Genomic DNA, 22,839 nt, shown 5'->3' on the forward strand with positions numbered 1-22,839 from the left:
TTTGTTGGCCTTTAGGAGTGTTTTCCAGTCCAGTCTGTTGGGGCACCACACCCTAGCCCCAAAGTCCACCTTTAGCATTCCCTGGGGACTTCGCTGATCCATTCCCTTGCTGTTCTGTTGCACCCCCTTAGTAGTTTGCCTCAGTGTGGCGGGATCAGATGGGGTGCAACACCCACACTGTGTCTCTGATATTGTCCCCTGTACGGCTATGGGACAGTGAGGCGCATCATGTCTCATAGTGGGGCCGACCCTGTGGTCCTCTCTGTGGACTGGCTGCTCTAAGTGTGAACATTGTCCTCACGGTCTGGTGGGCCATGATGTGCTCCACTCTCTCCTCCTCCCCCTTCCTCTGCTCCCGTGTGCTCCAATCAGATATGTCCCTCTCCTGGAGCTGCAGATTCAATGCCATCCTTTGAAATAAATTCTTCTGGGGGGAAAACTGGAATAATTATACACGTTGTCAGGTTGCTGCTTATTGGTCCAGTTGTGAAGGCTTTTGAATTCTTTAGGCTGAGGTGCAATCCATACTAATAGGCTTTGATCCTCATTAGTAAGTGATTAATTTTCAGTAAGCAAGATGAGTCATTTGCATATCAGTTTTTTAAGGAGTCTTCCTCCAATCCAGCTGCTGCCTCTTCCTATAATCCATTTTTTGAATTATTTGCTCAACTTACAAATTGAATAAATACCCTTCCTGATTTTAAACCATGTAATATTCCCTTGTTTAGTTCAAATGATTGCCCCTTGCTCTGCATACAGCCTCTGCATAAGCACAGTTCAGTGTTCTGGAATACTCAATTCCTTAGATATTAAACTCAAACCAAACTCATTGCCATTGAGTCAATTCTGATTAATAGGGACCCTGTGGAAAAGGCAGAACTGCCTCTATGGTTTTCCAAGTCTGTAAATCTGTATAGGAGCAGAAAGCCTCATCATTCTTCTGTGGAGCAGTTGGTGGGTTCAAACTGCTGAAGTTGTGGTCAGCAGCCCACTCATAAGCCACTATGCCACCATACTTAACCACCAGACCAATTTGCTATTTTGGCAGTGTGATATGCCCAGGACAGAAACGTGCTTTCTGAACAACCAGCGAGGACACAGAGGAGAAAACTAATTAAACATTTAGCAGAAATAATCTTATTGCGTCATATATGGGGCAGTCATTATTGTCTATTAAATATAACTTCTATTATTACCTCTGCCTGCTAAAACTTTAGGTGGCTTCTGTGATCTTTTTTATAAACAAATATACCATACCTTGTTCCCCTGGTGGTTACTTTTTGTAGTAGCGATTATCAGGATGGAGAACAGAATCCATCTTAAGGTCACAACCTGCATACTCCACAATATAGCCCTTGACTTAGGCCAATGCCTGCACTCACCTCAAACTCAGTGCCACCCAGGAGCATGGGTTGAAGCTAGAACAGGAAAATCCGGCCTTATCGGTAATTGAGTCCCAGTTACTCATTTGTTCTTACCACTGAATACTCCATCTATTTCCCGCTCCCTGTCGTTTATGTTTATTGGCATTCTGAGTGATAAAACTTCTCCAATAGCTTGTCATTCTGGCATGACTCTGGATGGCAAGGTCACAAGATGGTTGACATTGAATGGCTTACTTAGGGACCACCTTCCTGTGGTAGGCTCTTCATTCAGAACATAGGTTCCCATACTTACTTGGCCTACTTCCCCCTTTAGAAAAAAATTACCCAGCACCATCTGGCAATTTAAAAAGTTTATACTATAACCCATGATTCAGGATAAAGTGTAGGTATCTGTTTCTGCAGCCCTTTCAGGATTGTTCCTGCGCCTGCCAGAAGTCAATATCACCGACTTTGGGAAACATTGATTTAGAGTTCTCAGAGCTTTAGGGAGAACTACAAAACAATGGTAATGGTGGGCAGACCCACAGAGATTTAGATTGTTCCTTGAGGAGGATATGTTTATTAACCCCGTCTCATGGCTTTAAAGGGCAGGTGGATATGCCAGTTGATATCGTGATTTTCAGTCCATTATTGGACAAAAGAACCAGTAAAATGTTATTACTGGTTACTGATCATTTCCTTAGGGGTGCTACACATTGCAATGAGTTTCTCGGTACTTGAAATGGTAATGGTTTGATTTGCCCTTGTCATAGGAAAACCTTGTAGAAGTCCATTGTAAGGGTTGACACAATAAGAGCAAACAGAGAGCAAACAGACTAGAGAAACAAATCATATATGTGTAAGAGAGACACTCATATATGTGTGAGAAAGAGTTTTCATACATCAAGAAAATGTTCCAGCCCACTGCAACTCAAGTCCATAAGTCGAATACTAGCCCATTAAGTGCCTCTCCAAAGTCACTCAACCACATACAATAATGCAGAATGCAGATCACAGGCTCCTGGGTATAGTCATGTGGATTCAAGATCAGTGGCATCATGGTAGGGCTCTGGCAGCTCTCAGGTGGCCAGCAAGCAGGAAGGAGAAGGGAGAGAGGAGGAGTTTCCCAGGGTCTTCCTTATGAAGACACACCTCTAAGGAACACCATCAGGCTGTGACTTCTTTGACTAGTTTGACTCCATCCATAACCAGGAGTGTGTAGTTGACATAAAATCATCTAGCTATCATAGATGTTCTTTGCTTTTTGGAAGAGATCCTATATAAATTCAAATAGACCTCTTCTCTCTCAATATGCCCTGACACATCCTTAAATTGAGAAGGAGGTTAAGGCATCAAATGCAACATGGACAATGAGCTTGGATGGGGTGTGTTTTTTGGCAACAACCAAGTCCTGCTTGTTTTCAGATGGACTGGACAGCTTGGTGCCCTTCCTTTTTGTGTATCTATATGGCAATCACTTGGATATAAGTATAGTTGAAGATTTGTATGGCTGCTAGGGTATCTGATTTTATCTTATCTATACGGGAGTTGGTGGTATGTGTAGAACACAGTACAAAGTCACTTTCCTTTTTTTTATCTCTTAATGGGCTTCATTTTCTTTTTTTTTCTTTTCACTTTCTTTTTAAAAAGAACATTTATTAAGTTTTAAATGATCGAAGAACAAGACAATTGCAAAGACATAATATCCAGATGAGGGAGACCATTAGCCCCACCAGAGGTATCCTGGCTCAGCTCAGTGTCTTAGCCCTCCAGCCAGAGAAATCTCAGGATCATAGTTCTTCTGTACGTAGTGCATCCCTCCAGATACAAGGCCTGGGTACACATTGGGGTTGGGCAGAGAGCCAAAACTATGGGCAATGGGGAAGGGGTGGGGGAGAGGCATGAGGGGAAGAGGGCAGGGGTTTGGTGGGCACCTTAATACTGGGCAGAGGTAAAACAGACCTGAGTCCCACGTGCTATTTTTAGGTGCTGTCAAGTTGGTTTCTACTCATAGTGACAGTCCAGACCCTACATGCAACAGAAAGAAACACTTCCCTGTCTTAAACTTTTGAGCCCATCGGTGCAGTTATTTTGTCCATCGATCTCATCAAGAGTCTTCCTCTTTTTCACTGCACTTCTATTTCACCAAGCATGATGTTCTTTTCTAGGGACTGATCTTTCCTGATAACATATCTAAGGTATGCCAGACAGAGTCTCACTATCCTCTCTTGTAAGGGTCGTTCGGCTGCACTTCTTCCATGACAGATTTGTTTGTTCTTCAGGCAGTCTGTGGTATTTTCATTACTCTTTGCCAGCAACAGAACTAAGTGCATGAATTCTATGCAATCTCCCTTACTTAAGGTCCAACTTTCACATGCATAGGAGGTGATTCAAAACCCCATGGCTTGGGTCAGTGACAGCTTAGTCCTCAAAGTGGCATCATTGCTCTTCAACACTTAAAGATGTCTTTTGTAAACAATTTGCCCAAGTGTAATATGTCATTTGATTTCTTGACTGCTGCTTCCATGAGCATTGATTTTATAGCCAAGAAAGATGAAATCCTTTAGCCCCTTATTTCCTCCATTGGCTCCACTCTGTCCTGGGTGCTGGCCACCCAGATGTGTTTTCAAGAAGCTGTGGCCCCCAAGCCACTGCTTCAGGACTGAAACTCCTAAAAGCTTATTTTCCCTGTACCTTCCTTTGCGTTACCCTGGTCTCCTCAGAGGCCTCAGGTAAGATCCAAAGAAATAGCCTGCCCGTATTGGTGCACAACTTGGCCAAGGAGTCACCCTCATCCCATCAGAGCAGTTTCCCTAAAGTTAGGTACAAGCAGGTTTGATCACCTAGGAAACCGCACTGGGTTCCTTTAGACACATGTCCCATTCTCTACATTGTCCCATACCTTTTACATTGGAAAAACTCTGTGCTTGAAGTGTATTAGTCCGGGTAGACTAGAGAAACAAATCCAGGGATACTCATATATACGTAAGAGAGAACTTTATATCAAAGAGTAATTGTATATTAAGAAACCATCCTAGCTCAGTCCAGATCAAGTCCATAAGTCCATATTAGCCCGTATGTCCAATATCAGTCTATAAATTCCTCTTCAGACTCATGCAGCACATGCAATGGATGCTGAAGACAGGAAGATCACAGGACAGTGGGTGGGAAGTCTTGTGGATCCAGTGGTGGAGGAAGCATCTCGGCGCTGGTGTGAGTCTCCACGTGGCTCCTCCAGCACCAGGGCTCTGGCTCTATCAGTTTAGCTCCATGTGGCTTGTCAACGGGAATGTACCACAGGGAGCGTGTGTGTCCCATCTCCAGGGAGGAAGACAGAAGTTCCCAGAATCCTCAGGAGAAGGCCATGCCCACAGAGGCTTCACTGGCTATGACCTGATTGACAGGCTAGACTCCATCCCATTGCTCACATTGACAGTACATTATGTAACTGCCACAAATACCAAAGATATAAAGCAAATGGAAGCACTAATAGCATCCATATTTACCACCCATGATCTCAATTGGGCAGACATTCAGGCTTTGAACGTATCCTGCTGAGAAAACACATCTAATTCTCATGTGCCTAACAGAGCATGAAATGTACAAAGCTAAGGCTGAAGTTCAAAATTATACTGTGGCCTGAAGTTCACAACTATACTGTGTTTAGATGAATTGATACAGTGGCTTGTTGAGGATGGCAATGGACTAGGTTGTGTTTTCTTCTATAGTACGTAGGATTACCGTGAGTCAGTACTAACTCAATGTCACTAAACACTGGTCAAAATTCATTATTCCCAGTCATTACTCTGCCCCACAACCAACTAGTGGCCATTAATAATTATTGGTGTCTATATATTTACCTATTCTTATTTTATATAGATTGTGCAAGATTTTGTAATTGACTTATTACATGCTACAATGTTTTCAAGGCATATCTATTGGGTAGCATGCCTTAGGACTTCATTTCTCTTCATGGTTGACTAGTATTCCATTTATACCTTAATGGGAATTTAGATTGTTCCCACAGTGAATAGTGCTGCAAAGAACATAGGTGTATATATGCTTCTGTTCACATTGTGATATTTATATCTCTGGGGTTTATACATGGGAGTACAATTTATGGACCATAGGGGAGTAAGTACTGTTTTTAATTTTTTTGGAGAAATTATACGATTTCATTTTAATTTACATTGTATCATGATTGTACACCATTTTTAATTCCCATGAGTGAACACATCCTCAACAACATTTGCATTTTCCAAGTTTTAAAAAAAAATCATACAATTCTACTCATGGGAGGTGGTATCTCATGGCAGCTTTGATTTGTATCTTTATAAAGGCTAAGAAGGATGATCATCATTTCATGTGCTTGTTGGCTGCCTGAATAGCCTCTTTGGTGAAAAGTTTCTGTTCAAGCCTTTTGTACATTTTTATTGGGTTATTTATATATTTGTAACAATATATATACACATATCAGATGTATGGTTCCTGACATTTTTTTCCAAGATTGCTTTTTACTTTTTATTAAAATATTGATGAAAATATTTTAATTTTCATAAGATCCGTTTTGTTTTCTTCAGCTCATACATTTTTTACATGTTAATCTATAATTTAAAAAATAGCTGAATGGATCCCATAGTTTTCCCCCTATATTTTCCAAGAATGTCATGGTTTTAGATTTTGCATTTAAGCCCTTAATCCACTTTGAATTCATTTTTTTTGCATTACTTCAGGAATGGATCCTTTCTGCTTGCTTTTTCTGTAGATGGTAATCTAATTTTCCCAGCACCATTTATGAAGAGGCTGTTCTTCCATATTGAATGCACTTAGAAACATTGTCAAATATCACTCGATTTCTAAACTTTCAATTTAATCCCTTTGGTGGCATAGTGATGTTACATGGTGGGCGACTAACTGCAAGGTCAAAAGTTTGAAACCACCAGCCTGTCCAAGGAACCAACTCTGCACTCCATTCACTTGTAATAATCAATTCATCTAGATTGCATGATTGCTTAATTTCAGACGGCAGAAATGCTTAACCTCAATGTTCTCATACATAGTATTAGTTGTTGGTGTGCATAGTTGAAGAATAATTGTATTAACCGGTCTTCTTTGTAGTTGTACGGATATTATCCTATCACTGACAGTGTTGTACTTTGAGACAGAGATGTTCTCTTTAATGATAAATGTTACATCATTCCAGTTCAATTTGTCATTCCTGAAACCATAGATCATATGATTGTTGGATTCACCATTGCCAATACAACCCATTTCAGCTAACTAATGCCTCTGTGAAAGAATCCCTCTTTGTGTTTAGGATTCTACATTTGGTTTGTATGCATATATGTGTTTTATAAAAGTTCCATCATCATGTATACACTGTTTAATACCCTGTGTTTCAAGCACTAATCTATGATGCCTTTTCTATTGTGTACTAAACTTAAAGAAATTCATTTACTGACAGTGTAATATTGTCACATGCAGTTAGCATTTTTTTGAAAACTCCCTTCCTGTTGTACACTGACACAGTTACCAGATTTTTAGTCTTCCTAATATCAGTAGAAGAAATAGAAGGAGCCCTGCTACTACTGTGGATAACCATTCAGCTACTAAACAAAAGGTCAAAAGGTCAAACTCACCAGTAACTCTACAAGAGAAAATGTGGCATCTTGTGTCTACTAAAACTGAGAGCAATAGTTTCTTTCATTCCTAACATACATAGGAATCTCTACATTTTAAGTTCTTTTAAGTTTGCTGAGGAGTAAAACTAAAGGCTTTCCCATATTCATACATTTATATGGATTATCTTCACTGTGATACCTTTATATGATTGTTAAAGGAGTATGAAGGCGGTTTTCTGACTCTTCTTATCTTCATAAGGCCTCTCTATACTGTAAACTCCTCTATACTTACTGAAGGATGAGGACCAATGAAATGCTTTTCCATGTTACTTACTACTTATAAGGCTTCTGGAAAAACAGCATGGTGCCAGAAGATGCCCACCTCTGACTTCAGAAGGAAGACAGAGATTCACTATCCTTATCATCATCCCAAAGTTGATTCCCAAACATTCTTCCACCTTCTACTTTTTAAACAAATTTGACAACAGCCACCCTTCCCAGAGTATTCTACTTCTCTACCAGGTTTGGTGATTCATTACAGTAGCGCCACAGAACTCAAAGACCATATTCAGAATGAATGAGTTTTATTTGCAAAGTTACAGATACAGTTCAAGTTCAAGGATACACTCAACATGGACTAACAGAAATGACTTGAGATACTCTCACACTGGGTTCCAGTCAGTATTTTACTGTGCTGCCTTCTGCCGCCAGGTACTGCCGTTCTTGGGGAAGTGTTATAGTTCTTTACAGTGCTGACAAATTCCTGAAGGCACATCACTCTGTAAGGAGTCTCTTGCCCCAAAGCAGTCAGCTCTTCAGGGTTGGCAAACCACACTCCCCCAAGTACTTGAGGAAACCCACTCCATCAATGACCATCTTGTCCAAATGTGCTCACCTCTCTTACCCTTCGGTTGGCAAGCCCACTTGGTTGCCTTGTTCTGTAGGCTGGGAAGCCCATGTCATCTTGTGCTAGTCTCCTGGTTTTGCTACTGTGTGTTTCTCTCATGTTCCTGTTGTCATTTCACACTGTATCACACTCCTTCTCCTCTATGACTGAGCTTTGCCTTCTGGGCCTAAGGGTTCTCAGTGCAAGGATCCTGAATCCAAAGGATACACCCTGACAGCCTTTTTGATATCAGTGACGTCCCCTTACACATCTAGGATTGGACTTTTGAAAACTTGGTGGATGGCAGAAATGACCAATTCACTACAACAATTCAATGTACCTTGGTTAGATAATCCACTGCAATCATTTTGTGGGAGTTATAAGACTAGGATTATAAGGAACGTTTGATAGCAATTCACTGTAATGAAGGTTGTGTCTACTCTGAGATCTTATATGTGTTGTAAGAGATGAGGAAGAACTAAAAGCTTTTTCACATTCCTTACACTTATAAGGCCTCTCTGTATTATGAGTTTTTATATGTGTGGTGAGGGATGAGGAATGATTAAAAGCTCTCCCACATTTCTTGCATTCAAAAAGCTTTCCACCACTGTGAGTCTTTTTATGTCCAGTGAGTTGTGCAAACTGCTTAAAGGTTTTCCCACATTCTTTACAGTCATAAGGTCTCTCCTCGCTGTGAGTTCTTATATGGGTCCTGAGGTGTGAGGACCGACTAAAGCCTTTTCCGCATTCCTTACATTCATAAGGCCTCTCTCCACTGTGAGATCTTATATGTATAGTGAGAGATGAGGAAAAACTAAAGGCTTTCCCACATTCCTTACATTCATAAGGCTTTTCCCCACTGTGGGTTCGCATGTGTGTAGTGAGGGATGAGGAACAAATAAAGGCTTTCCCACATTCTTTACATTCATAAGGCCTCTCTCCACTGTGAGATCTAATATGTGTAGTAAGAGCTGAAGAGTGACTGAAAGCTTTCCCACATTCCTTACATTCATAAGGCTTCTCTCCACTGTGTGTGCGTACATGTGTAGTGAGCGATGAAGAACTGCTAAAGGCTTTTCCACATTCTTTACATTCATAAGGTTTCTCTCCACTGTGAGTTCTTATATGTCTAGTAAGGTGTGAGGATAGACTAAAGGCCTTGCCACATTCCTTGCATTCATAAGCCCTCTCTCCACTGTGAGTTCTTGTATGTCTAGTGAGGTTTGAAGACCGACTAAAGGCTTTCCCACACTCCTTACATTCATAAGGCCTCTCTCCACTGTGCGTTCGTATATGTGCAGCAAGTATTGAAGAACGACTAAAGGCTTTCCCACATTTCTTACATTGAAAAAGCTTCTCTCCACTATGATTTCTTATGTGTCTAGTAAGGCTTGAGAGATAACTAAAGGCCTTCCCACATTTCTTACATTCATAAAGCCTCTGTCCATTGTGACAAGGTTTCCCATAGTCCTTACAAAGTTTCCCTCTCACATGAAGTTTTAGGTAAGAAGGACATCTGCAGTCTTCTCCACATGCCTTACAATGATCACGTTTATAGTCAGTATGAGATCTGATATGATGTTGAAAAAATGAACGATCCTTGAAGGATTCTCCACACTCAAAGCATTCAAAAGGATTCACTTTAGCAGTTGTTCTTTTGAGCCTAGTAAGATTTGTAATAAAGCTGGAAATGTTTCTACATTGGTTACCTTCTTCACTTTTATGTACTTTATCATCTTCACTTTCACAGAGGCTCTCCGCTGTATATACTCTGTTAAAAACAGGGAGCATATTTTTAGAATTCAATGTGTTTCAATTTTCCAATCACCATACACAGTAAATGTGATATTTCTCCCTAGATTGTCTTTTGTTGCACACACTCAACTCATAGAGGAAATGATCATTAAAGTCACAATATTTTAAAATAAAAGCTTTCTAATATTAGGTATAGGTCAATTATGTTTGAAATATTATATTCGATATCATCTGATTCACATTTCTGGAAATATATTATGAAAATTATGACCCCCTTTAGATATAGATTTACACACATACAGTAGAACCCCAGTACTCAACCACATCAGTACTTGACATAATTGGATTTCAACGTGAAATGTCGAGAAAATTTTGCATCAGAGTTTGAACAAAACATCGGAATCCAACTGAACACGCGTGGTTTTTATAAACAAAAACCGTTTGTGTCTCGGTCACTTGGTATTAGTTGGTGTTATTAGTACGTGTTGTTTAAACCTTGTGCAGCTGTGTTCTAAGCCTTTTGCTTTAATTTTCTTACTTCTTGTGCCTTTTTGTACTGTTTTTAGATAAAAAAACATGGGTCCTAAGAAAGAGTTTTTTGAAAAGAATTATCATGATAAGGAACTGGTTAACCGTGTTATTGATATTGTTCATGATAATTTAGTAAACCCTTTTAGAAAACAGTTAAGGAAATGCCAACAGATCACATTGGGCAGATTTTTTTTTAAGAGAAAACCAGCCAGGTCCTAGTGAAAAAGGCAAAGAAGGAAAAAAGTCCTGAAAAGCAGATACCTATTGATTTTATGGAAGAGGACTCCCCTTCCAAATAATGACTCTCCATAACTCTGCTTAACATCCATGTCCACAGATTCAGATTCTCATCAATCTGAAGGTATGGGCCATACTGTATTTGTTACAAACTTTTTTAATGTTGTGTTTCTTACTTCAATTATATGATTTAATGCTGAACTTATTTACTTTGAAATTTCTGTGTAATGTTTTGTATAAAAAGGCACGGTTAGGGTAAAAACTTGGTGGTCAAGAACAGATTAATCTATTTTCAGTTATTTCTTATGGGAAAAAATGATTCGGAACTTGACTGCATCGCATTTCAACGCTCTTTCTAAAACAGATTAGTGTCAAGGTTCAGGGTTCTACTGTACACACAAATGTCATGAAACCTTATATGCTCTCCTGAAGCACTGTTGTCGACTGTTACGTGAATAATATTCACCTCACATGTCTTCCCTGGTTGTTCGGTAGTTCAATATCATGGAATTCACAGATGTCTTCTAGCATAGAGGACCAGGAATCATTCTTCGTAGATGATGCTTGTCTATTATTATCCTGTTTAAAAACTGAACCAATAATTTTGAGTTTTACAAGATAAAACAAGACAGAAATTTTTATAAGAAAAATAACACATATGAAAAGACTGACTTTGTAAGGGATCCCAATAAAAGGATTTAATAAGAAGAAAGAAAGAAAGAAAAAAAGACTGACTTTGAGGCATTTAACTATCATAGAACTGACAATGGTCAAAAGTGTAAGAAATTAACTAACAAATAATTCCATGACAATTGAAGGTGATGGTGATATAAGTAAGATGTAATGAGAAAAGCCAAATTAAAAGTATTGCAAACATTTTATGTGGATAAAACGAACAAAATGCATTGCCATTAAATTCCAAATTGGAGTGACCTTTTAAGATAGAGTAGAACTACCCATTTGGGCCCAAGGCTGTAAATCTTTACAAGAGCAGATAGCTTCATCCTTTCTCCTTGGAGCAGCTGGTAGGTTTGAACCACTAACCTTTTGGTTAGCAGTCAAACATGTAACACACTATGCCAAGAGATGTGTATGTGTTCAACAGTAATATCAAACCAAAAAATGGACAAGTTTCCCATAAAGACAAAAGGTATGAGGTCTGATGAAAAGTCAGTTATATATATAGAAGTTGTACATGTTCAAAACAAACGAATACTTTGAGTTCACTGATTCAAATGTAATTCTACCCCAGCAGGGCAGATCCATCAAAGCAATCCTGCCTTCCTAGTGCTCTCTGACATTAGGGATCTGGGTTAATCCTATATCTACTCTCTCAGGAGCTTTCCCTTGAACCCAAGCAGAAAAATTAATATGGTTAAAATGGGGAAAGTGAAACCAAGAGGGAAGATATACAAGGGCATTTCCCTGATGCTACGCATATACAAGGGCATTTCCCTGGTGCTATTGTCTACCACTTGCGTGTCACTTTGTTGCACTGTAGTGGCATGCATGTTGCTGGGATGCTGGGAGCTTTGTCACTAGTATTTCAAATACCAGCAGGGTCATCCAAAGTGAACAAGTTTCAGCAGAGCTTCCAGACTAAGCACAGACTATGAAGAAGGAAAAAGCTGTCCACTTCTGAGAATTAGCTACTGAAAAATTGATGGATAGCATCAAAACACTGTCATAGATTAAAAATCTCATGAACAGGAGAACATTCTCAGAGACTGTTGTAGAAGATGAGTACCTTAAGTCAGAAGGCACTTCAAATATGACTGAGGTGTGTGCCCTGCCTTCTCAGAGTAGAGTCAACAATTAGGGTGTAGACAGAGTAAAATCCACAGGAGTAAAGACTGGATGAGGCAAAACTCAAAATAAGAAGAAACAGCCTTAAACATCTGTTAATAATTGAAATTTGGAATGTACAAAGTATGAATCTAGCAAAATTAGAACTTCTCAAAAATGAAACAGAATGCATAAAGATCGACATTCCTGGCGTTAATGAGCTAAAATGGACTGGTATTGGACATTTTGAATCAGAAAATGATATAGTCTACTATGCTGGGAATGACAGATTCAAAAGGAATGGTGTTGGATTCATCATGTAAAAGGACATTTCAAGATCTGTCTTGAAGTACAATGCTCTCTGTGATAGAATAATATCTGCATACAAAGAAATCAATCAATACAATTATTATTCAAATTTAAAGCTAGTGATGCATAAATTGAAGAATTATACCAGTCTTCAGACTGACACTGATCAAATATGACATCAAGCTGCATTGACAATTATTGGCAATTAGAATGTAAAAGTTAGAAACACTTGTTGGAAAATATGGTGTTGGTGATAGAAATAGCTGGAGAAAAAATAATAGAATTTTTCAAGACCACGGACTTGTTCATATCAAACACCTCGTCTTGTTTCCATAACACAAATGGCACCTATTCACATGGACTTAACAAGATAAAATATACAGAAATCAAATGGACCACGTCTGTGGGAAGAGAGGATGGAGAAACCCAACATGAGCAGCTAAAACCAGGACAAGGGCTGATTGGAATACACCATCAATTGTTCATGTGTTAGTTCAGGCTGAAGCTTAAGAAAATTAAAAGAAGTCCACAGGGCCCAAAATGTTACCTTGGGTCTATTCCACCTGAATTTCGAGAACATCTCAATGACAGATTTGACTCGTTGAACACCTATTACAGAGGAGCTGTGGGATGATACAAAGAACATCATACACGAAGAGAGAAAAAGTAAGATTATGGTGAAGACCATTTCACAACAGTTACATTGACAGGGGCTGCCAGAGGTTCAGGGGACATGAACAAGGACATGGAACATGGGACATGGAACAAGGGATACGATTGGTGAAGTCAGATGGATCTTGGCTGAAAACAGAGAATATCAGAAAAGTTGTGTTTCACTGACTCTGCCAAGGCTTTCAACTATGGAGTTGAATAATCCTGAGAGGAATGGGAATCCCAGAACACTTGATTGTATTCCTGTAGAATTTGTACATGCGTGAAGAGGCGATTTGGGGAACAAAACAAAGGAATACTGCATGGTTTACAATCAGGAAAGGTGTGTGTCAGGTGTGTATCCTGCCACCAGGCTTATTCAATTTGTATGCTGACCAAATAATCAGTGAAGTGGAATTATATAAAGAAGAATGCAGTATCAGGAATGAAGGAAGGCTTATTAGCAACCTGTGATATGAAGATGGCACAACTTTGTTTACTGAAAGTGTGGAGGACTGGAAGCACTTGCTGTTGAAGATTCAAAACTGTAGCCCTCACTATGGATGACAGCTCAATGTAAAGAAGACCAATAAGTCGGAACCAATAAGAACATCGTGCATTATAAATGGAGAAACGGTTGAAGTTGTCAAGTCTTTTGTGTTGCTTGGATCCACAATCAATGCTCATGGAAGCAGCGATCAAGAGTGTAATGGATAAATTGCATTAGGTAAACCTGTTGCACAAGACCTTTCTAAGGTGTTGAAAATCAAAGATACTGCTTTGAGGACTAAGGTGCACCTAACCCTAGGCATGCTCTTTTTAATCATTTCATATGCATATCAGAGTTGGACGTTGAATAAGGATGACGGAAGAAGAATCGATGCATTTGAACTGTGCTGCTGTCAAAGAATACCGACCCTCTCATGGACTGCCAAAAGAACCAACAAATCCATCTTAGAAGTACAGCCCAAATGCTCTTTAGAGGCAAGGCTGGATGGAGAGAGTGTCTCACGTTCTTTCATCATGTTGTCAGGAGAGGCCAGTCTCTGGAGAAGGGCATCATGCCTGGTAAATGAGAGGGGCAGTGGGAAAGAGGAAGGCCCACTACCTACATGATGGAATGACACAATGGCTACAACAATGGGCTCAAACAAGGGAACAGCTGTGAGGACGGCATAGGAGAGGGTGGTGTTTCCTTCTCTTGTACATGGGTCGCTCGCTGTAAGTCGGAACCAACCTGATGGCACCTAACAAGAGCAACATGCAATTTTAGTCTTCATGGTCTCTGGAAATTGAAGGGGAGTTTACTTTTAACAAAACAATCACATCAAACATGGTAAAGTGCTCACAATGTTTCAAACCACTTATCTCTCTTTTCCATAAAGTAAGCTGTGAAGCCAGTGCTCACACTTAAAACATTTTGATGCTCGAAATTTTAACCTTATAAGGCCTGAATTTTTAATTTCAGGGGAAAAAAAGTTTTGTTTTTATTCTTTACTTTCATAGTTATCAATACATATACATTAATATATACATTTCACTAAATGTTATGAAAATGTCCCACTCGGCCTTATAAGGTAAACATGACAAAAGAATGTAATGCATAGATTTTTACCTCCATGAGGAAGTCATTGGAGTCCAGCCACCTTGAGGACAGTGGCAATACATGTCATTTTTTCCAATGTAATCAGATTCCTAAACTGAAATCCTATCAGAAAATGGATGAGTACACTATATTCATTCACTAGCGAAATAAGAAAAAGGGAGCCATCCTTACCTGAGGCAAGGTTCCTGAGGGTTTCCATCATCACATCTCTATAGAGTTTCTTCTGAGAAAAATCCAGCAAAGCCCATTCTTCGTGGGAAAATTCTACAGCCACATCCTCAAAAATCAGCGAGTCCTAAATTGTCACATATATTTTGAGTCAGCAATGTAATGCAGACAATTACATGGCTCTTCTATCCATCAACCCTCATGTGATGTTTTATACTTCTGGACTACGAGCCTGTGGCTATAATCCGATTTGGGGGGGGGGGGAGGTGTTCTCTGCTAAACTAATGGATAGAATTAGGGTGGGATTAAGACTTCACATCAGTATCAGGCGTGAACCAGGTCAGCCTTTGTTTCCTTGGGAGCACATGGTTGGGTAAAATACAAACCAAACGTCCAACAGAGCCATTCCTCAGTGTATGAGAGTCATTTGGGGCACAGAGAGGAATCAGCGGACCAGCTGGAAGAGCACATCCAGGATTTCTATCTGAAGTGGCAGAGGCCACTGAGCCCAGATGTGCCAGAGATGGTAGCAAGGAGACTCAGAGTGTGGGGCCAAGACTGCCAGCTCCTCATCTGGCCTGGACCAAGGAGCTGTGAGCCTTAGCAACCAAGGGCTACAGAGTCGGAAACCAAGGTACAACGTGGTTGCTAGCGATGTCGCTGTGGACCACTGGCTGGTCCTTATTGTTTACTCATCCTGACTTGTGGTCACGTATTAACTTCCCGATCATTAATGGGACATCAGGATGGGGGGGGGAGGCTTATTAACAACCTGTGATATGCAGATGACACGGCCTTCCTGGCTGAAAGTGAGGAGGACTTGAAGCACTTGCTGATGAAGGACGGCAGCCTTCAGTATGCATTATGACTCAATGTAAAGAAAGCAAAAACCCTAACAACTGGACCAATGGCTAATATAGGATAAATGGAGAAAGGTTGCAGTTGTCAAGGAGTTTCTTTTGCTTGGATCCACAATCAATGCTCATGGGAGCAGCAATCAAGAGATCAATGGATGCATTACATCGGGTAAATCTGCTGTATAAGACCTCTTCGGGGTATTGAAAAGCAGGGAATAAAGTGTGCCTGACCCAAGCCATGGATTTTTAATTGCCCCATATGCATGTGAAAGTTGGCCATTGAGTAAGGAAGACCATAGAAGAAATAATGTATTTGAATTGTGGGGCTGCAGAAGAACATTGAAAATACCATGGACTGCTAAAAGAACAACCCGATCCATCTTGGGAGAAGTATGATCAGAGTGCTCCTTAGAGGCAAGACGCCACCTTACTAAATACTTGGGACCTATTGTCAGGAGAGACATATTGTCTCTGGAGGAGGACCTTATGCTTGGTAAAGTGGAGGGACAGCAAAAAAGAGGATGGCCCTCAGGGAGACGGACTGACGCAGTGGCCGCAACAATGGGGCTCAGGCATGGAATAAATGCGAGGATGGCCCAGGACACTGCATGTTCTAGTGTGCACAGGATCACTATGGGTCAGAACTGACTTGATGGCACCTGGTAACACAAAGAGTTACAATCTTGGATACCTACCAGGACAGTTCTACCCTGTCCTAGGGGATCGTTATTAGGTCAGCATTAACTCGATGGCAGTGAGTGAGATGAAGCATATAAAAAGACCTCCACCTACAAACAGACCACATGCATGAAAGACTAGTGAGGTGAAGGGGTGGAAACAACATAAGGGGGTTTTATGATAGTTTGATGATTTTAGGTCAACTTCTATTTTTATGGAAGTGGAGGGGTGGAATCCAACCTGTCAATCAGGTCACAGCCTGATGATGCCTCCTTGGGGTGTGCGACTGTCTTATAAGAAGAAACTGGGAATCTCCTCACTTTCTGTGACTCTGCCTTCCTGCTAGCAGGCCTTGGCCTCCAGGGGTGGCCCCATGTGGGCCTCCAACCTTGAGATCTGTTGGCCTCCTGCCATGTTTCCAACAACTTGGATCCATGTGACTGCACTCACTGGCCTCCTGCATTCCGGATCACCTCACTGTATGCTCAGCATGCAGCTCTCTGAGTCTGACGAGGGCTCTGGCTTGCATCAGACTTGTGGACTTGAGTCTGACGGAGAGAAGGAGCTGTTGGCTGAAGAGAAGCACTGAGAAGCACCACTGATTGTATCCCTAATGTTTCGTGATCCTGACTTGTGGTAATCTACTAACTTCACTAATAAACTCCTATGATTCAGAGGGCTGTGTGTGAGTTCCATGTGGCCACTGCAATGGATTATTGAACCCAGGAATATTATGGAAGGAATGTTCCCTCTCAGAATAGGGTAAGACTGGTGTAGAAAACCTTCACAGAGCCATAACAAAAGAAGAAGTAGATCAAATCATGAAAAAACTCCCAACAAAAAAAAGCTCAGGACCATAGGGCATCAGTAGGGAGTTTCACCGTTACCAGTTCACACAAGAATCGGCACAAGCTCTACACAGACTGTTCCGGGATACAGGAAAGGAGGCAAGCTCCCAAACCCACTTTAGGAAGTGAGCATAACCCTGACGCCAAAGTCAGGCAAAGACGAAATTACCAGAGCAGAAGATTACTAATGTAGATGTAAAAATTCTCTATAAACCTTTAGCCAAGAAAACATATAAAGAGAGAAATAGGTCACAGTCCAGTGGGATTCATACCAGGTATGCAAGGATAGTTTAATATTAGAAAAACATTCGATGGGATTCACCATATAAAGAAAACAAAGGAAAAGGACTACATGATCATAACAATTGATCCAAAGATGAAGCTTTCTACTATCATAAAAAGTTACAGTCTTGGAAACCCACAGGGGCAGTTTGGCCTTGCCCTATAGGGTTGCCATGAGTTGATATTGATGTGACAGTGAATGAGAATGACATCTCTAGGCACAGGTAGGTTGGGAGGAAGGACTATAATTTAGAATCATGCTTCTCACATACCTAAATATCTCAAAGAAAATTATTTGCTAGTATAAAAAAATGTTTTTGGAGAGTCCAGATATGATCCACTTGGACTCACTTTCCAGTCTCATTCCTTTGATGAGGTTAAAAGAGTGTCAAACCTCCAGAGGGACCCATAGAAATTTGGAGTTCTCCTCTCCAAAGTCACCCTCCCTTTCTTTATCAGGCGGGAAGGCAAAGCTATAATTTTGAAATACAGAACATGCTCCAGTATCTGGGAGTTGCCAAGAATACTGTCTACAGTAATGGGACAAGGATGGCTCTGGAGGGTTTGGAACTCAGCCTCTAAACCCAGAGCTGCTCCATCTTTAGGGTCCACTTAGAAGATGTTGTTCAACACGAAGCGCCAAGGGCCCAGCTGGCACTGTTAAGGCTCCATAGTGCTGACAGTCATAAATGCAAGGTAATCCCAGGCACCAGGTGCCTGAAAAACCACATGTGAAAGGAAAGGCTCGGTGACAGTAGGGCAGGGCCTTAGGATGTTTCCCAGGATTCAGACCTTGGTTTCCTCTGCTACCTTTTACTTAAAAAAGGAAAGAAAAAAAAAAAGATCACAGAGCATAAAACAATTGGTTCCCAATCAAATCATACTTAGCCTCACCCCCTTTATACTAAGATGACCCAGTTCTCTGTGGTACTCACCATTTCCTGGCTAGAGCAGGTAGCAGATAAGTGAACGTCCTCAGTGAGCCCAAGAAGTCACTTGGATTGGAGTGGAAGCAGAGTCGGCGGGCAGTAGGAAGTAGATGGATAATGCTTGGTCCACACAGCTCGTCGGAGCCGTTGAAACCCTTACTTGTGAGGACAAGGATGCAGAAGATGGTCACAACCTAGAGTGGACTAGTTCTCTCTGTGCCACCATGTGAGACCTGGAACGGAAGAGATGGAAGGAGTCAGTGATTGAGTAGGAGGGAGGGACAGGTTCGTGGTCTTCAGCCCTTTCCCTGGACAAGACTTTCTCCCAGGCTCAAGGCAGTGCGCCACCCTGAGCAGATCTGGGTTTAAGACAGAACAGTCTTCTAGAGGACACACCTGGATCGTCACACAACTATGCAAGTCTCTTACTTTCGGCAACTAATCACACAAAGAGGATTCACTCATTCTAGAGCTTACATCTCCCATTTCAGGAAAGAAAAACTAAGCTACTCCTAGCCCAGCTGGCTATGAAAACCCTGTGTTCTATAACCTAGAATGCAGGACAGATTGTGGGTTTCTGCTTGTGCAACCAGCTCTGGATCAGGCCAGTGCCCTCCAGGGGGGCAGTATAGCCCACTTTGGGAAATGCAAACTTTTGAGACTGACGCACCAATCCTGTCCCTCACCACAATTTAAAAATATTCAAGGGCCATGTGTATCTCTTTACAAACAAATGAAATTAGCGCTATGTGAATAAAATCCTTTAACTTTTTTTTATAAATGAAAATAGGAGAGTTTTAGCATCGTTTTCAATTTTACTTCAGAGCCACAGATACTCCCTAAAGAACCTGTGTGGCCCGAGATCGGCAGATTGCCCATGTATGATCTAGAGTAGTGGTTCTCAACCTGTGGCGACCCTTTCACATGGGTCGCCTGATTCATCACAGTAGCAAAATGGCAGTGCTGAATAGCAATGAAAATAATGTTATGGTTGGGGGCGGTCACCATTACATGAGGAACTGTATGGAAGGTTAAGAACCACTGGAAAAGTGGGCCTCATTTTCTCCACAGACTCAAGAGTCCAAGAATGAGTTTGCATTTTCACCTATGGAACGTGGCCTTGTGTAGATCAACGCCAAACCAAAAACCAAACTCGCTGCCAACCAATCAATTCCGACTCATAGCGACCCGATGGGGACAGGATAGGATGAACTGCCTTTGTGTGCTGCCTAGACTACACCTCTTCACGGGACTCGAACATCCTGGCTTTCTCCCCTGGAGCAGCTGGTGGTTTTGAACCTTGTAGTTAGCAGCCCAACAAGTAACCACTCCGACACTGGCCTGATCACAAAACAGCTGGTCTTTCAGGGAGGACATATTTTTCAAGCTTAGTCAATGCACTCCTCATGCTCATCATCAGTTTTTAATCAGTGGTGCAGCTCAATCTCTTCTATTGAGCTTTGAATTCTCCTTTTCGTTTCATATACATCATTATGAAATGTGATCAGCACTTTTCGTGCTAGTTTTGCAATTCACGGTTCTGTATTCCCCTTCGCTTTCCTTTGTCATCTTTGTTCTTAAACCAAGACACTAGTCCTCAAGCTTCCCAGAAATCTGCGGAAATTCCCCAACATTTTCTCTTTCAACATTATAATGAATTGATCAACAAATCAATCTGAAAATACCAAGTTTTCCCTGGTCTCTCTTCCCACGTCCCCTCGCCCTTACCTAGCTTCCCCATCCATCTAATTCCTATTCCACTATTTATTTCGTGATCTCCATGAAAATGCCTCTCTACCTTGTATGACCATTATGCGAATGTCTTCTCTTTAAATATTATCTTCCCTTTTACTATTTTCTCTAAGACCACTAATTGTCAGTCACGTTACTTCTGTTCGTATGATTTTCAGCACACCTTGTTAGATGTATAGACTTAGACTAAATCTACACTCCAAACAAAATCCAAACCTGTTACCCTCAAGCTGATTCCGACACCTAGTGGCCCGACAGACTAAGGCAGCTCTGCCCCAAAGGGCTTCTTTATAGAAGCTGGCTGCTCCATCTTTCTTCTGGGGAGCCGTTGTTGACAAAACCACTAACCTTTCCGTTAGCAGTCAAACACGTGACCACAACTCTGGAACGCTCTGTCCACACCAAAGACTCGCTGCTATCAAGTCAACATACAAGTTGTGACTCACTGTGACTCTCACTGCCCTCTTGGAGCTTCTGGCTGTCTGGCATAGACAGCCTCATCTTCCCCCCACAGGGCAGCTGGTGGGTTTGAAGGGCTGACTGTGGTTAGCAGCTCCGTGTGTAGCTCGTTACACCATCCAAATAAAAGCGTGCAAGCTAACTACCCAGAATGATCCACAAGCAAATCCAACTTGGAGCAACAGCCGTTGCTCTGTGTCCTGTAATTCAAGGAATGAATATTCTATGCAGTGAGCTGCTCTCTGTGCCATCTACATCTACAATAGAGCATCCACTACCTTCCTGACCTGACCACAAGCAATACTGTTTTCAACAATGAGTTCTTAGATAGGATGTTAAAAGCACGAGGAAGCATGTGAAAATACAATGTATAGAATGAGAGAAAATATTTGGGAGTCATATCTTTGATAAGGGTTTAATAGCTAGGATACATTAATAACTCTTACACTCAATTAGAAAAAATAAACAATGAGATACCACCTTACCATACTAGAGAGGCTAGTCTAAAAAATACAGAAAACAAGATTTAGCCTCCCCTCCCCCAGAATTCACATCAGAGACAGCACTGAAGCTACAGCTCAGGGAAAGGGGCATGTCTGACCAGAGCACACAGGAGCAAACAAAGAGGGAAGGAGAGAGAGTGGAGCACCTCCTGCCCACCAAGCCCCAAGGATGATAGTCCTGCTCAGAGCAGCCAATTCACGGAGAGGGCCATAAGGCTGGCCCCACTATGAGACCAGATGTCCCTCACTAACCCATAGTGCTTCTAGGGACAACACTGGAGACACAGTGCGGGAATTGTGCCCAATCTGACCTGTCTAAGGGCATGCAACAAAGCAGCAAGGGGAGCAAAGCAATGAAGTCTCCGGGGAATACAAAAATAGACTGTGGGGCCAGAGTGTGAGACCCCATCAGACTCGACAGGAAAACACTCCTAAAAGTGAAAAAAAAAAACAGACCTTGAACTATTTAACAATCGAAACTTAGTGAAGGCAAATTCCTGATTCAGCTACTTGGGAAATGGAAACTTTGGAAACTTTGCAATGCCTGCTTCACCACAGTGGGGCCACGAGGGCTTTGTGACCAGAAGCTTACAGATAAGGGCTAACTGCAAGATCTGCTTCTGTATCTGCTTGCTTGCACAGCTAAAACTGCTCCCTTGTATGAAGGTATAAAAAAACATCCGTCATGCTGTTCTTTTACACCCTTTTTGCAAGGAAGCAGTTTTAGCTGTGCAAGCAAGCGGGAACAGAAGCAAATCTTGCAGTTAGCCTTTAGCTGAACATTTCGGGAACCTTATCTGTAAGTTCCCGTTCACAGTGTCCTGAACATTCCGGGGACCTTATCTGTAAGTTTCTGGTCATTACGCCCTCTGGCCCCTTTGTGGTTAAGCAAATATTACTATTTCGATTTCCCAAACATCTGCGTCCTTTACAGGAACTACCTCACCCCGCTTCTTGTATGACTTCTAAATACAAAATGCCTTTGCTTAGGCGATGTCCCACATTCTGAGGGAGAGCTGGTCCCTGGGCAATAAACTTTTACTGAATTCACTTTTTGGAGTTGATTCGTTCCTGTCTCGCCAACGTACGACATTAGGGCCAAGAATAAGCCAAAGTCTTGTCTCACTGAAGCACCAAAAAACCAGGGGAGCTTCAGGCTCGAGGGGGTAGAATTGAGGCTCAGGTTCAGGTCAACGACCCAGGGGCTCGGGGAGGCCCGTGACTTTGCACTTTCACCCACCCCGGGGAAGCGGACCACGCGATTTCACCTGTCAAGGCACCGGAGCCGTCACGGTGCCGCCGAAGGCCGCGCGGACACGGGCTGCGGACACGGCGGCCGGCCGGCCGGCCGGCGGCGCCGGGAGATCGCGCAGCTGCGGGGCCACCCGGGGAGGACAGTGGGGCCAGGACGGCTCAGGACGGCCGGAGCGGGCCGGTGACACCCGAGGACGGGCCACCAGACCAGGAAGGTCATGTCAGACCACGTCATGCGCGGGGACCCGAGCTCAAGTCAGGGCAGCGCCGGACTGAGAACGCGCACTTCCGCTTCCGCCAGCCGAGGAAGGTCACGTCAGAGCACGTCCGGCGCGGGGACGGGAGCGCACGCCTGGCCAGCGCG

At 42.1% G+C, this 22,839-nt stretch overlaps 2 protein-coding genes across 3 annotated transcripts in view; one reads left to right on the forward strand and one right to left on the reverse strand.

The window, feature by feature from the left end:
- LOC101641387 (lysosomal alpha-mannosidase-like) overlaps positions 1–22,839 on the forward strand; it is a 140,992-nt gene that overhangs the window by 71,770 nt on the left and 46,383 nt on the right. The gene's annotated exons all lie outside the window — the stretch shown is intronic.
- On the reverse strand, positions 7,553–20,802 carry LOC101641079 (zinc finger protein OZF-like). 2 transcript variants are annotated; one of them, XM_045290402.1, is made up of 5 exons: positions 20,706–20,802; positions 18,514–18,740; positions 14,917–15,040; positions 10,861–10,984; positions 7,553–9,642 (listed from the first exon to the last, which is right to left on the reverse strand). In XM_045290402.1, exons 2-5 carry the CDS (start codon positions 18,514–18,516, stop codon positions 8,235–8,237), a joined length of 1,659 nt encoding a protein of 552 aa, XP_045146337.1. In that variant the 5' UTR covers positions 18,517–18,740; positions 20,706–20,802; the 3' UTR covers positions 7,553–8,234. The 2 variants fall into 2 exon arrangements, with proteins under 2 accessions (XP_045146337.1, XP_045146338.1); XM_045290403.1 differs by lacking the exons at positions 14,917–15,040; positions 18,514–18,740; positions 20,706–20,802 and adding an exon at positions 13,036–13,495.

Source organism: Echinops telfairi, unplaced genomic scaffold (assembly GCF_000313985.2).
Source record: "Echinops telfairi isolate 266 unplaced genomic scaffold, ASM31398v2 ScPeMD7_36;HRSCAF=134, whole genome shotgun sequence".
Lineage (NCBI taxonomy): Eukaryota > Metazoa > Chordata > Mammalia > Afrosoricida > Tenrecidae > Echinops > Echinops telfairi.

Excerpts from the sequence above, each read along its gene's own strand:
- LOC101641079 (XM_045290402.1), bottom strand. Across the intron at positions 10,985-14,916 it reads CCTCAGGAACCTTGCCTCAG|TTTTTAAACAGGATAATAAT; the intron begins GTAAGGATGGCT and ends TTATTGGTTCAG. Across the intron at positions 9,643-10,860 it reads AACCAGGGAAGACATGTGAG|AGTATATACAGCGGAGAGCC; the intron begins GTGAATATTATT and ends TGTTTTTAACAG.